Here is a 12,556-nt window from a genome sequence, read left to right on the forward strand (position 1 = left end):
CATGCAATTCAGTATTGAAGCACTGGTCAGTAGCACATCAATAACTGCAGGTGAAACGCGATAGCATTGCTGAACCGTATCTCTCTCAGCTTTCCAGTGGGGCGCTGCTGCCCTGCACACTAAACCTCAAATGGGGTATTAATAGGTAGTTGTCGTTTGTAATTTTGTGAGTAGTTCAAATAATTTACAGATTTTATATTTAAAAAACACTACTGTAGTGTTAGGTTAGTTGCAGTGTAGAGCTATGTCTATTTTATTGTACAATGGGATGTGTGCTGGTATTGTCCTTAGCATCGTCCATAAATTAATTCCATTCTTTTTTTGTTTTCTTCCCGGAAGGCATTCATGAAGCTGGAGACACAGAGGCAGTAACTTCATGAAAGACAAATCCAGCTTTTGTTATTGGACTGGTTAATCGTAAATCATAATATTCTCTCAGGAACCTGGGCAGGTCAAAGTTCGAGAGAGAGAGAGAGAGAGAGAGAGAGAGAGAGAGAGAGAGAGAGAGAGAGATTTGCAGCTACTCAAAGGGAGAAGAACACTCTTAAACTATTGTAAGCCTTAGCCCCTTAATGGCCTTGATATTTATGCAAAAAAATGGTGTTGGTCTTTAATTTCTATAATGTAATAGCTTTATTTTTGATTTTTTTTAAATCTTATTAAGACTTTGCGCTTTGCAAATCCACAAAGCTTTAAACAAGGTCACTTTGGAAGATGGACGTCTTGTTTAGAAGATTTAGACTCACGCTTGACTGGAGAGGAAATTGCACCACCTGTTGGTCTAGATGGGTAGAAACCAGCACTCAGAAAATAGAGAAAGCTCTGTTGTCTTGCCTGCCATAGTTAAGAGTCTTTAATTGAAAAAGTCTGAGTGGTCGACCAACGCTTTCACGTGCATAATATAGTGAAGCTTTATTTTTATAAAACAGTGAAAATATGCACTATTCCTTTTTGGGGGGTGTAGTTGAATATTTTATATATATATATATATATATATATATATATATATATATATATATATATATATATATATATATATATATATATATATATATATATATAAAAACCAAATTCCAGATTAAGAATGCCAATAAAATGTCAATTTAATACATTTCTTACGGACCTCGTGCAAAATAATTCCTAACAAATATGCAAATAACCTTATAAAAAAGCACTGACTTATAGATTTTTTTTCTTTTTCTAGTGCACATTGAAAACTGAAATTGAAGCCGTTGCTTTTCTATCTTTCTTTCTTTGTGTTTGCGGTGGAACAGTATGCTGCACTCGACCAAAAGGGATATTGCATCTTTGAAGCAATCTGCAATTGCATCTCAGAGCTTAGAAAACTGTCGATCAATAAAGTGCTTTGTAAGGTTGCTCAAGACGCCTGCTGTGGTACGGATGCACAGTATAAGGATTGGCACACTGGCGTTTTAACGCCTTCAATAAACCTACAAAAGCAAAGCAGCTGTTTCCGAGTTAAGTACCAAGGCAGAACTACAAGGGATACATACACTCTTCCCAGATCTGTGGTCATTCCTGTATTTTAATGGAATTCCCTACACGTTTAATGGGATTATCTGGGGGGGTTGTTGTTGTTTTTTGTTTTATTTATATCCCGAAACACCTGACCATCCAGCCCGACTAGCTACCTGTTGTGGCTCACAGCGTCCGGCAGACTTGTGTAATTGTACAGGGTAGTGTTTGGCTATGCTGGTCCCACTAAAACACAGGTTTAGCTGAAGTATCTCTGCCTTGGACTTTTCTGTTCTAATAACGCTGTGTGCTAAAAAACAGGCTTTATTATTACCGGTACTCGAAGAGGAGAGACATTGAAATCACACCAGAGATCAATCTAAAACCTCTTCCATCTTTCTTCAAAACACAGCTAGAGTACCAGAGAGTTTGTGTATCATCCCCTTCCTCTCCAAGATAGTGTCATTTCTCAATTCCAAGACTCTTCCATTGTTACAGGGTTGGGGTACAAGGAGCTGAGGCAAGTCCCTGGGTGAGTTTCGTGGTTACTGAGGGTGGGTGAGACGATGACATGGAATTAATGGAATCATTCTATTGTATCCAGAATGCTGCACTTCACAAAATGCTCAACACCAATTATCTGTAAGACTGAACTTCAAAAATGCAATACTGTTGAATCATTTTTTTTTTTTCTTTTTTAATTTAAGATATCTGTCCTGAATTAGTATTTGTTTTTCAGTAGAAGACACTCAAACTATTTGATTAGGTATCCCAGGCAGTCTTTCTGTATACTTACTGAAGTTAAATTCTCAAGATATGACGAAAAGATGTCCAGGGAAACCAAGTTAAGGTGGGATCTGTCTGCAAAAGACAGCCTGAGTGGCATTACATTTGTGTTTATAAAAGTCTTCAGTTATAGCTCAAAGCTGTACTTGTTAAAAGTCATTCTGTCATATCTATACCAAGCACTTCACGTTTTCCAAGGTCACATTACTGGCAAAGTATTACTGGTGCAGTACAGGCTCAGGGCAGTTAGGAGCTAATCTTTAAGGTTTTCTATTAAGTTTGGCTTTTTTTTTTTTTTTTTTTTTAAGATCTGTTTAAGAATAAGCAATATTGTTGTCAGTTTTGCACAGCTTCCCAAACCCCTGGTAAATACACTGTACTGTTGTCATCCATACTCCAGATTCCTAACTGGGATTGTGGCCGCTAAGATCAAACTAACACTGGAGCTAAACTGTAAGCAATTTGGTTTCTGTATTGGTAGCAGCTTGCTGGTTTAGACGAATCCTCCTAGCAAATTAAGCTTATGCTTTACCTCTAGTGATCTCGACAGGCTTACCTGGAGTTAAGGGTTTGCACGCTCCAGCAATGCGTCTCTATCCCCTGGATTACATCTGAATTATGGCATCGCTGTCCTTACAGCAACTTTTAAAAAGTACCAAAAAACAATGATGATTTTGGGGTATTGTATAAAGCAGTTGCACACAGTCACCACGGTATCTGGCTACAAGGATAGCTGCACTGTATTTAAAATGTATTCCTAGGGTCTACGTATAGAGAACGTGAAATGGGATTTCCTGAGGGCTGCTTGCGTGCACAAAGAAGTGATGCATTAAACCAGGTGCTGCTGCTTGATAGGGGCAATAGCTGTGAGACTAAATGCAAATTACTTTGAAATTCATTCCACACCAATTTTCATATGAAAGTTGTATTTGCCCTGAACTGGCTCTGAGTGTGAGGAGTCATTGTATGATATAAGCTTACAGCGGTACGTGGCAAAAATAAATAAATAAAATAAAATTTAAAAAGTAGTGCTGAGTTAAAGATACTTCTATGGGGAACAGGGTTACTGCCTCTTTTGTGTATAAATCTAGATTCTATACAGAGCATACTTTCTCTATATTAAGTATTCATTTCAGGCGTAGTTCTGCTTCGTGTGTAATATATTCTGTATAGGTCTTTCCAGTGACACGGAAAGCAGCACATTGATTTACGGTGACTGACTTCTTTTTGTTTTTTGTAAATGGGGACGGTTCAGTTTTCCAACTTGCTTAAAACTGTAACACCTTCTGCCTTGAAAAGCCAAATTAATGTACAGTTCCTATGTCTTTGTTTAAAAAGTTTAAATAAAAGCGCCTTAGACCTCTTGAAAGCATCGACTTGAGCCGTATCTATTTTTATCTATCTATCTAATCTCATTTTTTTCAGGTCTTATAAATGACCTTGCAGATGTCATAGATAACCAATCTAAAGGTAAGTATAAATATGAAATATTCAGGGATGGAAATAAGGCTCCTATTGCATAGCAGATTCACCCATTGCAAGTTTTAATACAAACTTGGTTAGCCACGGTGTAAGGTAATAAGCTCAAGCAGGTCTTATTGAACTTCAGAGTAAAACCCAGAATGGTTCAAACTGCTATGCAATGGGAGTCTTCTTTTCATCCCTGAATATTCTTGATGTGGTCTAGGCCATAGTGAGGGTTATAATGGCAGATGTAATAAATACCAACAGCCCAGCAAGAAAGAGGCTAGCCAAGCCTTACTGGTTAACGTACACTGTTTGGGAAGAGCAGGAAAACTTTATTGAATATTAAATTGCATGTGATATCTACTGATTTACAGTTAGCAGGCTGGTAAAATGAAGGTGACTTACCCTTTAAAAGACAGTTCTGTTACAATTTCAATCAATGTTGATTATCCTCCTTATTAAGAAATATATATAAACCATAGCGCTTGCACCCACTTTAATTTTATAACAGCTCTGAGGTTCTGGAAATCTCAGCCAAGACCTGTGCATCCGAATCTGAGCCAAACACGGGCAAAACTCCCCTGAGCAAATCAAGGGTCAAGACACAGAAGCCCGGTTTTGTTTATCCTACAGTCTTTATTCACCCATGTGGGATCAGATAATGGTGCTTTGTCTCCCCCTGCTGGAGATTGGTACTAAAATAATACCTGCGTGTGGATCACTGGCATGCAAGGATTCTTAGTTAGAATGTTGAAGAGTAGGGGCAGGCAGAGGATACTTCGGATTTGGAGCGGCTGTTGACTGAAGCACGGATTAGGAGGGGTGGTCTCTTAGCTGATGTTCCCTCCTCTCAGCGATTTACATGTGATCAGTCCCAGTTTGGTCATGAAGTTCTTCTCACTCCACTGCGCAACGCATTCCCCTGAGATTTTAAAGTCGGCCTGTGAGATTAAAAGAAATGCATTCAAATAATGAGGCATGTTATAATTAATAAACACATGCAACTGTGGCTTTAGAGGTCCATTTCTGTATAAAGCAAACTGACAGTGTTAAAGAACAGCCTAGATGTGATTTAGGAAGATGTAGGAGCTTTTAAATGAACACCGCACTGGTTGTTAGCCGCCTTGTTTAACTTTTCCATTTAAAGAATGCTGGTGCAAAACTTTACAGAATTTGGGGTAAACACAAGAGACAGAACACAACTACACTCGTGCAAGAACCACAGGCATACAAACAAGTGAGGTAACGCATTGCACTGATATGTCTGTCCCCTTGAGGGGGTCCACATAATGACGAGAGGTACCTGGAGCTTCTCGAACACTTTCTTCTTTGGCTTCAGCTCGTCGTCTGGCTTGCCAGCCTCGTACCCTTCCACGAAGACACGCTCCCCCGGAGCTGACCCTGTGGGGGGGTCCAGGGGCTCCACTCTGCGACCCTCTCCTTCACTGCAGGGACACGAGAGAGAAATGCAGTGAAGAAACCGTGCCGACCAGATCCATCTCAACACACCATCAAATAATGTCAATTGACAGAAACCGTTACAGAACACTCTAATAACATAACATCAATGAAATTGATAAACAAAATAAACAGGAAAGCTAGAATAACTTGAACCTGAAAGCTAGAATAACATGATCTCCGTTTTACTGTGAGAGAAAGGATGGTATCTCCACTACAGTGAGAGACGCCCCTCGCACACTGCATTCCCTTCCAGCAGTGACGCAGGCTACCTCCTACCCTTGCTCAGCGGGGTACCTACGTGGAGGCACACAGCAGCATGGCCTGGGACTCGATGCCTCTCATCTTCTGGGGTTTGAGGTTACAGAGCAGGACCACCAGCCTGTCCTGCAGCTCGGACGCAGGGACAAACGCAACCAGCCCGCTGACCACCGTCCTGGGCTCTGCCTCGCCCACGTCAATCTTCTCCAAGTATAGACTGTCTGCTTCCGGGTGCTGCGGCACAAACCAGAGCAACTCCCAGTTACGCTGCACCCACTGGGACAGATCCCTTAACGGGTAGGGGGAAGACTCCCACTGCATAGCAGTTTGATCCATTCCTGGTTTCACTAGGAGTTTAATTAGACACCTGAATTTGTTTTCTATACACAGTGGCTAATCAAGCTTCTAGTAAAACCTGGAATGGGTGAAACTCTGCCCCTTTGGCACCTCTGTCTTTATCGAAATGGTAGAAATGTGTGAGATTGACTTTACTTAAATTTGGTTTAGTATTTCTATGTAAATGTGTCATTGAATTCACTAAGTTTTGTTTAGTATTAGAGGGACAGACTACTCAATGCAGCAAAAGGTCATTACAAATTCATAAATTACCACTCTTTAGATTAGCACTGTGATACACAAACACTGCTGTCGACGCCTCAAAAGTGTGCAAATTCAAAACAGCAAGTGGCGTTATTAACACGTTTGGAACAACAGAATCGTAAAAACATTCCATTCCTGTCATGAAGATTCCTGGGACAGTAAGAGCGATTCTATTTGTTCCCCCCCCCCACCAATCATCTTTTTGCAAATAACCTTGTGCAGATTCAAGAACTCTCCTCCTCACCTTCTCAACGCTGATAACTTTCCCAACTCTGATGTCCAGCCGCGACGGTACCACCTCATCCTCTTCTGCATTTTGGGGATTTCCTTTAGCCGGCCCCTCTGGAATAAAACACACGCAAACGTGCCTTTCATTGGCTTCAAACAGCCCGATATCAATGATCCGCATTCATTACGAAACGGAGAAACAACACGGTCGAAGTTTGTGACGCCTCGTTGTTCTCAGGGTGTCGCTCGAAGCGATGAATACTGCAGCTATACTCTGAGCGGCTGACAGTTTGACACATCTGTTGAAAGCACTTGCTTCCAGGTGAGGATCACTCACATTAAACCTTTTCCTCTACCGAACGTGTATCGCAGTTCTGGGTCACGTTCACTCACTCGGTTTGGACTGGGCTGGGTAGGCTGTGTTTGTCAGTTTCCTCAGCTCTGGGCTTTCAAACTTCTTCCTGATCGGATCCATCAGTTTGTTCAGGGCGGCTTCAACCGAGTTCTTCAGGTCCCCTGGGTGCACGAGCTGGGGTTACAGCAATCACACACACGCACACGCACATACAAGGGTTAGCTATTGATCAGCCCGAGTCCCTGTTTCAATACAGTAGTAGACACTTTGATGAATATGAAGATAAATGTTTAGTGGAAAGCAGCAAAAAGATTGATTATTATTATTATTATTATTATTATTATTATTATTATTATTATTAATTACCTCCTCTGCAAAATCCTTCTCCAGATCTCCAAAAGCGGTGTAGGTTTTGTCTCCACCCCACTTTTCATCTTTCTTGATGACAAACTCTGCAACACATTGTGATTTCATGCATGATTAAATGCACACATGTATCTCTCCTGACAGACCAGACAAACTTCTCATGCTGCTCAAATGCTTTAAACGGAAGGCAAAAAGTAAACAGGGGCACCTTTTTTGAGACAGCATCTCTAAGCACATCCCTGAAGTTACAAACTAAATCTGTTTATAACTGTTATCATCCGTAACATGAAAAGCCAAGTAAAGTAAGTTTTGGCTTGTGCCTCATTCGGGTTACTTAGGGTTTCCTTGTGATCTAAAAACTCTTTGGGATAAAATTGCGTTCCTTTCAAACGGCTACGACTGTATGTGAGAGATTCTGGGAGTGCCTGTTTCTTGTGATGAACCTTTATTTGCATGACTTTCTGCTAAGTTTGATCTATCAATGGCTGTGCATGTTTAAAGTAGGGAGAGGACCTGAAGCAACAGATATTCCCTTCCCTCTCTGACACAGCCCAGCTCAGGAATGGAAATAAGACTCCTACTGCATAGCACTTCCACCCATTCCAGGTTTTAATGTGTGCTTGATTGGCCCAGTGTATAGGTAAGAAGCAATGGGAGTCTTATTTCCCGCACTGCAGCTGCTCACCAGAGTGGAGAGGAAAGATGACGTGCTTGACGAAGGACAGGACCCCGTTATTCTCGATGTTCCCCGGCTCACAGAAAGCCTTCTTCAGCTTCTTCTTCACATCTTCCTTCCTGTCCAGCAGGTCAATCTTAGACTCCTGATTCACAGAGGAACAAGAAGGAGAAAAAAAGACATTCAGCAAAGGACGTCGCTTTCGCTAGTACACTGGACTTCAATCTTCTGGATGCAGTTGGTAGTTACAACTGAACACCCAACTCCTGAAGCCAGCTCAACAACACACGAACAAAAGAAGAAAAAATCTATAAAAATTTAGTTCTGAACCACGTGACCAATTTCAAACACTTTGTAAAAAAATAAATTATATATATAAAAATATTTGTGCTCCTAAGAGAGATGATGACACTTGCTGTGTTTTGTAAAAACAAAAGGAGATGGTGGACTGCAGTGAAACATGTCCATTTGGTGTCACAGACCCTGACTGGCATTAATGACGGACTTGATAATGTTACATTAGGCAGCTCTGAGATCAGGGTCTGCAGCACCCCCCACAATCACAGCCCTGCCAGGACCTTGCTCTCCCGTCTCACCTCCTCAGAGGAGCTCATCTTCCCCCCTGTGAGTCCCGGGACCATGGGGTTCATCATGTGGATGCGCTTGGTGTAGCCCAGAGACGGCAGGTACTGGAGGGCAAGAAAGAAGAGCTGGTTATCCCCCTGTGCGTTCAACGCCACACACCACAATACTGGCAGTCCCTGTAGACATAGTGCACCGGGCACTGCCTAGCTCCCTCTGCCTTATAGTATGCTGCAATTGCAAATGTCTAAGTTACTTTATTGTTATTTTTACACATAAACACAGACAGATATTGGATCTGCTCCATGTTTTATTTCGCTAAGCACAGCTATAACATGTTTTTATAACCTCCTGCTGCTGCAAGTAATTCTATTGGCTCACTGTTAGCTTTTCAGAGGGGGGTGAAGCATGCATCTCCGATGGGTAAAACTTCAGGGATGGACCCATTCCAGGTTTTACTGAGAGCTTGATCAGCCACAGAGTATAAGGAACAAGCTCAGGTGTGTCTCATTAAACCCACAGTAAAAACCAGGAATGGACCAAACTGCTATGCAGTGGAAGTTTTGTTTCCATGTCTGTAATACCTTTAAGGAAATGACTGTTAACGTGTGCATTCTATCTGATGAAGTACAGTGCACAGAACTGAAGATCACTTTAGCACCCCTCTGGAGGTTTAAAACCTCCCTTACCTTTTCAGCGAAGGTGAAGATTTTCCTCTGATCCACTCCCCCAAACTGGGCATCGACTTTCAAATACTCCTCATCAAGAGCCTGGCAATGAAACAAAGCGCTGAGCAGAGCAGGAGAAACTCATTTTCACTTCCCTGCATCTAAAACTAAAAGGTGGTGGAAAACACACTTTGAATAGCAGCCACGGGGTAAGATTTCTCCAAGTAATCTGCTAGAAGAACATTGTGCTTGGAGAAATCTTCCCCAGTGATTATGCAGCACAACTGTAACTGTAATTGAACGAAACAGCATTGTAATTGTAACTGCAATTTCAGTAAACAATTCTGCTGCTATTGTAATTGTAATTATATTTGACCCAGGTCTGGCTACCCTCCTGCAGAGACGCTGCCCCGTCAGTACCTGCAGTCCTGGGTACAGCAGACCGCTCAGGAGGGGATGGTCCACTTGCTTCACCACCTCCGCCCCGGCTTTCTTGGCATCATGCTGTGTCACCGTGGAGGACAGCTTGTAGACATCCAAAGTGTACTCCCTGAGAAAGGGGACGGCAAAGACCGGCTCAAATAGGGGGTCTGCTGTGACATTCTTGTTAAAGGAGTTTACAGAAAAACATAGACAGTAGATCACTTGCACCAATGGATTTGAGCTTCGGTCAAGTGAGCTTGTCTAGAAAATCCTAGACGCCAGGACAAAGCAACCGCCCTCCTTCCATTCAGATCATGCCACACATGACTTAACTACGCCAGCCTCGCCTACTCCACATGAACACAGGCAGTAGGGGTGGCTGCTTCACTGGAATTTCCTTCAAAAGGTTACTTCCAGCACATGGATGGAAATAAGACTCCTGTTGCATAGCAGTTTGATCCATTCCTAGGAGTCCAATAAGACATGCCTGAGCTTGCTGCCTATTCACTGGGGCTAATCAAGCTGGTAGCAAAACATGGAATGGGTGAAACTGCTATGCAATATGAGTCTTGTTTCCATCTTTGAAGCAGGTTTCAAAAAGCTTGTGTCCCTCAGTGGATTTGCAGACCTCGGCAGTGCCGTGCTTGTCAGCATCCTCACCGGCTGAGCTGGAAGTCGGTTCCCTTCACAAACTTGAGCTTCTCCAGCGGCACCTCTATGCTCTCCAGCATGGCTTTGATCACCTGCTCATAGTACTTTGTCCGCAGCTCCAGCAGGTCCCAGGGAGCCTTCATGTTGTCCAGGTAGGCATGCAGGTCAGCAAACAGGATCGTCACCTGCCACAAGAGGGGACTGTGATAGCAGCACGTACAGCAGACACATCTGAGGCTGGCTCACATTCTCAGGTGGAGCTGCTGGCACCACGTGCTCCTTGTCGCACCCTGAGATCAGTAAATGCTGAACTAAGCCTAGTTCCTAGAAGTCGTCTTAAACCAGGAGGGACGAGAGCCTGTAGTTGTTCTGCTCCTTGCTTTTGGAGCTCCGTCCCAAGTCATGGCAGAAATGCTGGCACAGTTGAAAGAGCATTGCTCAAATTTTAAACACTAACATAGTATTACTAATAACAAAATGATTGATAATTATATTAAACTACATATTACAGTAGAGAACTAAAATAACATCCCTCTGGAAGAAAGCAAAGCATTCCCTTAGGCGAAATGATCTCTCAGGATGTGTTCCTATACGCAGAGACTACTGTATATTAATAACATGCGGACTCCAGGACACCCCATCCCACATGCTACTGAGAGACAGGACTCACTTCACACCCGGCCTTTAAGAAGTCAGCGATCTTGGACATGGGCACAAAGTAGGCAACGTGCGGCTTGCCGGTGGTGGCTGTTCCCCAGTAGATCTTCAGCTCCCTCTCTTTCAGGATCTCTTTGAGCTTCTCCTCCCCCAGCACCTCCTGACAACACACAGGACAGACCCACTGTTATCACCGATGCAGGATCAGAGCCACCCTACTGACAGTGTTATGGCAGGTGTTCCTATTTCTCTAGCCACAAGAGTTCCACAATCCATTGGTTGTAGGTCTCTTGTTTCTGCTTCTATCCAGTAACAGGGCGGCGTTTGAGCACAAACTGGCTACCATGCACACTGCACACGAGCGTCTTAACCGCTATGCCAGAGAGTCAAGCTAGTGATAGAGCCTCTAAACATCACACAACACTGCCTGTTACACGCAGACAGCACATAACCACTGAATCATAAAACTAGAAGAAATTTAAATAGGCAGAACTATTGTATTGACAGCAATCTGTTTTTCAAATCTTCACTGGTTTAAAGAGAACTCTGGTGCTGTGCTGTGCAATATTATACCTGCAGATTCCTGGTGATGAGGTGATACTTCTCCTCTGGGCTCAGGTTGTCAGTCATGATGCTAACTTCTTACTGGGGCAGTAGACACTGAAAGAGGAAAAACGTGTCATGATCCTTTACCGATTGGTTATTGTATCTTTGAAGGAATGTATATTTGGTTATACAGTCCCTTTCATTGTAAGATTGATTGATCTGGTGAAAAGGTCGTTCCCACAGCAAAGGAATACAGCTCTCCACACGCTGCAGCGTCATCAGGTAGAATGCTAACAAAATGCTCGGTTTTCACTCAGTAGCCCAGAAAGACTTGCCATTACAGTATCACTGCAGGTCAGAGACAACGAAGTGACCTGCACTGTCGTCAGAAAGAGATTAGGACAAGTTATATGCATTAGCAATATGCATTCACTCGAAACATAGACCATCCGACTCAACACGGGGTGATGTACAGTACTGTGGTGCATTATTCAGAGTGAAATCGGGTGCTGGCAGTCTGGTGGGGCTCATTGACCATGCCAAGTGAAACAACAAGTGAAGAAACAGCTCCCCGGATTTGGGGGTGACTGCTGCTGTTCTTGGACTGCGGAGAACAACGATCCACACAAACACAACAAGCAGCCGATTCTTCAGTTGTTTCTCTTGGATCGGTAAACACCGATGACCCTCATTTGTGCAGAGAGTGATCGAATAATCGCTTCGTGCAGCACTAAAACCTATATAGGCAATGTGTAGGTACGATTCACATCGAAGTAATGGGAACGCACTGAGCTAGGGCGCAGTCTGTGCGCTTGGCAGCTTTCCGATTCATCAGCGCGTTTAATACAAACACACACAAAGAGACAGTAAATCAGTTATGCACAGTAATTAACTGGAACTAGATATTGTATTTTATTCTTCTGGAATTACTATAGCTGATCTATATTTCTGACTCACCGGTGTCTTGAACCAGGTAACAGCTCCCCAGCGTGCAATGCTGCCGACCCGAGCGGTGACAATGTGTTGCATCAGCGCTCGGCTGTGATTGATTACAAAGCCTGCGATAGCAGGGAAAGCAATCCAACTTCGATAGAATCGCTTCAGATTCTGCACTTCCATTAACACTAATGCTATTTTTGCTGATCCGGGACTTATTTGTAACATTGGAATTTTGTTCATAAAAAATTACTAACGTTTAACACGGGGGGGGGGGTTGGGGGTGAAAGTTGTGTACTCAATAAAATTGTAAATGATTGCAATATAATGTTGTACCACTAGTGTGTCCCATTGCACCGAAAAAAACCAGCAAACCCTTACAGGGCAGTTTGCACACGTCATTGCGAGTACTGCAGAGTT

General features: G+C 42.9%; 2 protein-coding genes across 4 annotated transcripts in view; one reads left to right on the forward strand and one right to left on the reverse strand.

The window, feature by feature from the left end:
* kiaa1522 (KIAA1522 ortholog) overlaps positions 1–3,631 on the forward strand; it is a 44,644-nt gene extending 41,013 nt beyond the window's left edge. For all 3 annotated transcript variants that reach the window (XM_041240715.1, XM_041240716.1, XM_041240718.1), the window contains one exon: positions 340–3,631. In XM_041240715.1, the coding sequence (XP_041096649.1) occupies positions 340–380 (41 nt within the window). In that variant the 3' untranslated portion in view covers positions 381–3,631. The remainder of the gene's footprint in view (positions 1–339) is intronic.
* Positions 3,487–12,264, reverse strand: yars1 (tyrosyl-tRNA synthetase 1). Its single transcript, XM_041240721.1, has 14 exons — positions 12,158–12,264; positions 11,228–11,314; positions 10,668–10,814; positions 10,007–10,182; positions 9,344–9,473; positions 8,945–9,025; positions 8,270–8,362; positions 7,683–7,818; positions 6,998–7,083; positions 6,670–6,805; positions 6,293–6,390; positions 5,489–5,682; positions 5,033–5,174; positions 3,487–4,670 (listed from the first exon to the last, which is right to left on the reverse strand). The coding sequence occupies exons 2-14, from the start codon at positions 11,282–11,284 to the stop codon at positions 4,560–4,562; spliced, it is 1,587 nt and encodes a 528-aa protein (XP_041096655.1). The 5' UTR covers positions 11,285–11,314; positions 12,158–12,264; the 3' UTR covers positions 3,487–4,559.
* Between the last annotated feature and the right edge of the window lie 292 nt (positions 12,265–12,556).

Source organism: Polyodon spathula, unplaced genomic scaffold (assembly GCF_017654505.1).
Source record: "Polyodon spathula isolate WHYD16114869_AA unplaced genomic scaffold, ASM1765450v1 scaffolds_666, whole genome shotgun sequence".
NCBI lineage: Eukaryota > Metazoa > Chordata > Actinopteri > Acipenseriformes > Polyodontidae > Polyodon > Polyodon spathula.

What these genes read in the sequence shown, in the direction of transcription:
- yars1 (XM_041240721.1), bottom strand. Translation starts at nt 11,284, where the DNA reads ATGACTGACAACCTGAGCCCAGAGGAGAAGTATCACCTCATCACCAGG. An exon ending in TGCTGTACCCAGGACTGCAG is followed by an intron (nt 9,026 to 9,343) that starts GTACTGACGGGG and finishes TTTCATTGCCAG; the next exon opens with GCTCTTGATGAGGAGTATTT. An exon ending in AAGTTATCAGCGTTGAGAAG is followed by an intron (nt 5,683 to 6,292) that starts GTGAGGAGGAGA and finishes TTTGTGCCGCAG; the next exon opens with CACCCGGAAGCAGACAGTCT.